Raw genomic sequence first — 7,047 nt, 5'->3', positions numbered from 1 at the left:
AAACCCTGTATCTACTAAAAATACAAAAAAAAAAAGTTAGCTGGGCGCTGTGGCGCACACCTATAGTCCCAGCTAATCGGAGAATCGCTTGAACCCAGGAGGCAGGGGCTGCAGTGCGCTGAGATCGCACCACTGCACTCCAGCCTGGCAACAGACGGAAACTCTGTCTCAAAAAAGCAAAAGAAGGCTATGTGGAGACACACAGGGCAGGAGGCCGTGTGGTGAGAGTGGAACAGCTTTAAGCCGAGCAATACTAGGGCTTGCTGGCAATTCCCAGAAGCTGGAGGGGCAAGGAAGGGTCCCCCTCCCCCAACCCTGGAGAGCAGCACAGCCCTGCCATGGCCTGAACACAGGCTTCCAGACTGTGGGAACATGTAAGTGTCGTTTTAAGCCTTAGGGTTAGGGTGTGTGTCGTTTTGGCCCTAGGAGACGAGCACAGAAGCTGGTGGGAGAAAAGGAGATGCCCAGGCCTTGGGGAACCCTGGGCCTCAGGACAGCACTGGTTTGCCCTGGGAGGGCCCTGGACGTCCCTGCGCAAGCGACTCTGGCTGTACATTGGCAACTTTTACCCCCTTTGAGGGGAGCACATGAGAAGTATTACAGATGTGTGCAGCCTTAGCCCTGGTAGAAACAGGCCAGGCACTGGGCAGCAGGCGAGCACGGGCCCAGGGCCTAAAAGGGCCTTTGTTTGGGCATTCAAGTGGCCAGACCAGCAGCTGGACACCCAGCCATGTGCCTGCCAGGCAATAAACGCTTGGCACGTGGGCCAAACCCCTAAGCCGTACTTGGCTGCTTCCCCTGGGGACAGAGAACCCAGGGCCAGAGAAAAGCACAAAACCCTCCAGGCACAGCAGCAGCGGCCCACAGCCTCACGGCACGGCCATGCCCACCTCGGACAGCACCAGCAGCCAGGGAGCCCCCGGCAGCACCTCCGCATGCCCATCCAGGCAGAGTCCACACACGGTGCCAGCTCCCTGAACCGTCACAGCCCTGTAAGGCAGGGACTGCCTGACCCTCATTCTACAGAGGGAGAGACTGAGGCTCCCAGAGGGAACCTGCCCATAGCAACAGCCAGTTAGTCTCAAAGCCAGAATTTAAATCCAGGCAGGCTGGACTGTCTCTCCCCTCCCCTCCCCTCGCCCCTGCATCCCCTTCCTTCCCCTCTCCTTTCCTTTTCTTTTCCTTCCTCCCCTCCTCTTCCTCTTTCTTTTCTTTCTCTTTTTTGTAATTGATACAATTCACATACCATAAAATTTGCTCTTTAAAAGCATATAATTTAGTGATTTTTAGTAAATTCAGAGTTGTGCAATCATAACCATTCCTAATTTCAGAACATTCTTTTTTTTTTTTTTTTGAGACAGGGTCTCTCTCTCTCTCTGTATCTAGTTGTTTAGGCTGGAGTGCAGTGGCACAATCTCAGCTCACTGCAAGCTCTGCCTCCCAGGTTCAAGTGATTCTCCCGCCTCAGCCTCCCGAGTAGCTGGGACTACAGGCAGCCACCACCACATAAAGCTAATTTTTATATTTTCAGTAGAGATGAGGTTTGATCATGTTGGCTAGGCTGGGAGAACATTTTTATTACTCCAGAAAGAAACCTGGTACCCAGTAGCATTGACTCCCTTATTCCTGCCTCCTGCAGCCCCTGGACACCACTCACCAACTCCCCTCCCTGTCTCTATGGGTTTGCCTGTTCCGGGCAGTTCACAGCAATGGAATCCTGGTATGCGTCCTTTGTGACTAGTTCTTTTATCAGCACTGTGTTTTCAAGGCTCATCCATGCTGCAGCCTGGGTTAGTGACAGTGACAGTGCTTCATTTCTCTCTTTGGTTCAGACCTGGTCTCTGTCTATCCCCAGTGCTAAAGTGCACTAGTGTGATCATGGCTCACTGCAGCCTTGAACTCCTGGGCTCAAGCAATCCTCCCACCTCAGCCTCCCAAAGTGCTGAGATTACAGGCGTGAGCCACTGCGCCCAGCTGAAGAATTTTATTTTTCATCTTTGTAGAGATGGGGGTCTTGCTGTGTTGCCCAGGCTAGGCTCAAACTCCTGACCTAGAGTAGTCCTCCTGCCTCCCAAAGCACTGGGATTACAGGTGTGAGCTACCACGCCCAACTTTTCACTTCTCTTTCTGGCTGAATGATATGCCACCGTACTGACAGACAGCAATGAATTCCTTTTTTTTTTTAGACGGTCTCACTCTGACAGCATGCTGGAGTGCAGTGGCATGATCTTGGCTCACTGCAACCTCTGACTCCCTGGTTCAAGCAATTCTCCTGCCTCAGCCTTCCAAGTAGCTGGGAATACAGGCATGTGCCACCACACCCAGCTATTTTCTGTATTTTTAGTAAAGATAGGGTTTCACCATGTTGGCCAGGATGGTCTCAAGCTCCTGACCTCATGATCCGCCTGCCTCGGCCTCCAAAAGTGCTGGGATTGCAGGCATGAGCCACTGCACCTGGCCAATGAACTCCTTCCTAACTAGTACAGTACAAGGCCTTTCCAGGACAAGTTTAACAGACACTTGTTTGATGGAAGTGGGGTGGACAGGACTGGCATTTCCCAGGAGAAATGGCCCTTCTCTCCCCTGCACCTCACCACGCCAGACAACACAGCAGCAGAAGCAGCCCTGGGTCCCCTGGATCCCTCTCTCCCGACCCCCTTCTGACGTCTGCATGCCCAGGCCCAGGCGCATGTCACCACACCCACTACCTGTAGTGAAGGACGAATCGACACGCCACGGCACCCAGGAGCAGGATGATGGTCAGGTAGAGCTTGAACTTCTCATACTCATCCTTGTAGGCAAACCTGCCATGACAGACACCCCCAGCAGAGGGCTCCTTACCGTGACGATTCCACCACCGGGGCATAGCCCTTGGCCTGCGGCCCCATCAGACCCTTCAACCTTTGACCTGCGGACATAGCCATGGCCCATAAGGGCCTTACCATCCCACTAAAGGAGAGACCTGGCCTTGACGGACTGGTGGTGACCGACGAGCGAACAGGGCTAAGTATGCAGAAGGCTCCATGTCCCTGGACAGGGTCTCTTCCCTCAACCAACTGCTGCTGCTGAAAGGCCAGGGTCTGAGGCTGCTGGAAATGGGGTAGATTCCGGGTGGACAGGACTGCCCATCTCCCAGGAGAAGTGTGTGTGTGTGACTGGGCGTGGAACAGAACAGGGCCATTTCTTGTGGGAACTGGGGAGTCCTGTCCACCCAACATACTGATTCTGAGAAAGGAAGGAAGGAAGGAACCCTCTCCCAGGTGCTCTACCTACAGAGGAGGAGAGCATCAAACACTCCAAAAGCCTGAGCCCCACCTGTGAACAGGTTTTTATTTATGCAACAATTCTAGCTTAGATGCATCTTCCCTGAGCTGAAGCAGAATGCTGGTGGCCTCTGAGCCAAGTGAAGGGTGTGGGATGTGGAATGGAGTCGGAGTGTGGGGTCTGGGATGTGGGGTGGGATCTGGGGCATGGGGTGTGGGTTTGGGGTATGGGATGGTATGGGTTTGCAGTGTGGGTGTGGGTATAGGGTGTGGGGTATGGGGGGTGTGGGGATAGGGCAGGGTGTGGGATGGTGTGTGAGCTATGGATATGGGGTATGGGTGTGGGTATAGGGTGTGGGGTGGGGTGTAGGGTGTGGGATGGAGTATGGGGGGGAACACTTACTTGGCCTGGTTGCTGAGGAGGGTCACATTCACATTGCCGAGGACCAGGTTCAAGTAGAGCCTGGAAGGAAACACCTGTGAGGGGCGTGATCCTTAGCAGGTGGGTGCGAACCAACAACTTTCAAACTCGACACACTCAACCAGCACATCCCAAATACTGATGTTAGAAGACAGGGGCCTAAGCTCAGCGGGCAAATGGGTCCCACATCGAGTGGGAATAATGATTAACCAGAGGACATTACATCTGTGACACACAACAGTGTGAGTTGATTTCCCACTCCTTGCTGCCTTAGAGACTGTATTTCCCAGGCTCCCTTGCAGCCAGATGTGAGTATGTGACCAAGCATAGCCAATGAGGTGGAGGCCTGGGTACAACCTCTAGGTCAATTTTTAAACAATTTTCTTCCTTTTCCATTATTATCATTATTGTTATTATTTTTAGAGACAGGGTCTCACTCTGTTGCCTGGGCTAGAGTGCAATGGCATGATCATAGCTCACTGCAGTTTTTGGTTTGTTTTTTGAGACAGAGTCTTGCTCTGTCACCTAGAATGGAGTGCAGCTGCATGATCTCAGCTCACGGCAATTTCTGCCTCCCGGGTTCAAGTGATTCTCCTGCCTCAGCCTCCCCCATAGCTGGGATTACAGGTATCTGCCACTGTACCCAGATAATTTTTATATTTTTAGTAGAGATGGGGTTTCACCATGTTGGCCAGGCTGGTCTTGAACTCCAGACCTCAAGTGGTCTGCCTGCCTTGGTCTCCCAAAGTGCTGGGATTACAGGCGTGAGCCATTGTGCCCAGCCTCACTGCACTTGAATTCCTAGGCTCAAGCAATTCTCCCACCTCAGTCACCAAAGTAGCTTGGATTACAGGTACACACTACCAAGCCAATTTTGTTAAAGTCTTGTAGAGATGGGGTTTCACTATGTTGCCCAGGCTGATCTTGAATTTCTGGGCTCAAGTGATCCTCCCACCTTGGCCTCCCGAAGTGCCGGGATGACAGGCACAAGCCACGGTACCCAGCCTTGAGTTGGATTTTCTATCATTTGCAATCCAAAGATTCCCTACTGAGGTAAGATGAACAGATGACTAGGGAGAGAGGGGCAGGAAGGTGGACTCGCAAGACACTGTAAGAGGGTCACAAATGCTGGGCTGCTGTTCAATCTGCAGAAAATGATCATCAACCTGTGGAGTCTTTACCCAAACACAGTAAAACAGGAGAAGCTGGGAGCAATGGGTTAAAATGTAACAGGGCTAGCCAGCTCCCACCTGCCAGCTGTGGGCCTGAAAGGAAGCCCCTCCTCCTGGTGGGTGGCTCTGACTCAGTGCTTGACTGATCCAGAAAACACGGTCAGCATGAACTGATGAGATGTGCTTAGCCGCCTATGTCAGGTCACGATGATATGAGGCTGTAAGGAGCTCTCACCAGAACAAGGTGGCAATGACATCACTTGAGGGAGGGAACAGGGACTTTCTCGGAAGGGGGAAGATGGAAAGAACGTGGGCTTTGGAGTCAGAACGTCTGGTGTTCACATCCTGGCGTGGCCAAACATTCCCTGATGTCTCTGAATCTTGTAAAAATGGGGATCCCTGCCGGGCACGGTGGCTCACGCCTGCAATCCCATCACTTTGGGAGGTCAAGGCGGGCAGATCACAAGGTCAGGAGTTTAAGACCAGCCTGGCCAACATGGTGAAACCCCGTCTCTACTAAAAATACAAAAATTAGCTGGGCATGGTGGTAGGCGCCTGTAATCCCAGCTACTTAGGAGGCTGAGGCAGGAGAACTGCATGAACCCAGGAGGTGGAGGTTGCCGTGAGCCGAGATGGCGCCACTGCACTCCAGCCTGGGTGACAGAGTGAGACTCCATCTCAAACAAAAAAAATGGGGATCCCTTAGTCTGGCGCACAGGCTGTTGAGGATAAATCCAGTGGCATCACAGAAGTTCTTAGCACAGCACTAAGCGTGCAGGAGGCTCTCAACGCATGTCTGTTCTCTTGGGAGAGAAAAACTTCCCTCTCGACCCCAGGTGGCACCAGGCATGCGGCATGTGCTGGCTCCTCACAATGGCCCTCCCGGGAATGCTGCTGTCACACACTGTGGCTGGGTCCCCTCCTGGGTTCATGGAGGAATACATATGGAAAGCTCCTTCTCTCTCCTGCCCTTTCGTCCCTCGTTCCCCTTCAATCTGAGTGTCAGCAGGAAGACGAGTTACATGGAGTGGCTGGGGTAGGCCTGGGCACAGACTGTGGCAGGGGTGGGAGACTGCCAGCTCCTACCCGTTCTTCTTGGGCAGGTAGGCCTCCATGTTGAAGAAGACATTCTGCCGCTCCTTGATGTTTGCGGCCATCTGCTGAACAAGCTCCGCCTCCTCCCGACTGGCATGGCGTTTGTACCTGTGGTCAGAGATGTAGGCACAGGGGACGGGGCATCACTCAGGAGGAGGAGGGCTAAGGGCGTCCCAGGTCCCAGCCTCCCACCTTCTACCCCAGTGCCTCTTACGAACACAGTTCTCTATCCTGACTCTCAGGGCTGGGGGAGATGCTGCCTCCCAGGTAGTCTCGTGACCTCCGGAAAGTCCTTAAACCTCTCTGCTTTATTTTCCATACGTGAAAAGCCGGGATAGCCTCAAGCCTACCTCACAGACAACAGCCTGGTGAGGATTAAATAAGCACAGCATAGAGCATCTAGAATAATACTTGATACTATGAGTTCAAGGGATAATTACTGACAATACTATTTTTCTTCTCACTGCTCTAAAGAAATAACTAAGGCCGGGTGCAGTGGTTCATGCCTGTAATCCCAGCACTTTGGGAGGCCGAGGCAGGCGGATCACAAGGTCAGGAGATAGAGACCATCCTGGCCAACATGGTGAAACCCTGTCTCTACTAAATACAAAAAATAAGCTTGGTATGGGGTGGCACACCTATACTCCCAGCTATTCAGGAGGCTGAAGCAGGAGTATCACTTGAACCTGGGAGGTGGAGGTTGCAGTGAACCAAAATTGTGCCACCGCACTCCAACATGGTGACAAAGCGAGACTTCGTCTCAAAAAAATAATAATAAAAATAAATAAAAAAGAAATAATTAGCAAGCATGGTGTTACAGTCCCCGCACACACTGCCTATGATTCCAGCACTTTGGGAGGCCAGGGCAGGAGATCACTTGAGGCCAGAAGTTTGAGACCAGCCTGACCAACAAAGCAAGACCCCATCTCTATAGAAAATTATTTAGCCGGGCGCGGTGGCTCAAGCCTGTAATCCCAGTACTTTGGGAGGCCGAGGCGGGTGGATCACGAGGTCAAGAGATCGAGACCATCCTGGTCAACATGGTGAAACCCCGTCTCTACTAAAAATACAAAAAATTAGCTGGGCATGGTGGCGC

General features: G+C 52.5%; 1 protein-coding gene across 1 annotated transcript in view; it reads right to left on the bottom strand.

The window, feature by feature from the left end:
• The window catches only part of TMEM120B (transmembrane protein 120B), a 53,642-nt gene that overhangs the window by 15,974 nt on the left and 30,621 nt on the right, over nucleotides 1-7,047 (bottom strand). Inside the window, exons 3-5 of the mRNA XM_017544286.2 lie at nucleotides 5,943-6,059; nucleotides 3,667-3,726; nucleotides 2,709-2,804 (exon numbers count right to left, since the gene is read on the bottom strand). Coding sequence (XP_017399775.1) covers nucleotides 2,709-2,804; nucleotides 3,667-3,726; nucleotides 5,943-6,059 — 273 coding nt within the window. The remainder of the gene's footprint in view (nucleotides 1-2,708; nucleotides 2,805-3,666; nucleotides 3,727-5,942; nucleotides 6,060-7,047) is intronic.

The sequence above is a fragment of the Cebus imitator genome, unplaced genomic scaffold (assembly GCF_001604975.1).
Source record: "Cebus imitator isolate Cc_AM_T3 unplaced genomic scaffold, Cebus_imitator-1.0 Scaffold169, whole genome shotgun sequence".
In the NCBI taxonomy this organism is placed as follows: Eukaryota; Metazoa; Chordata; class Mammalia; order Primates; family Cebidae; genus Cebus; species Cebus imitator.
This window is presented reverse-complemented; position numbering and strand designations above follow the sequence as displayed.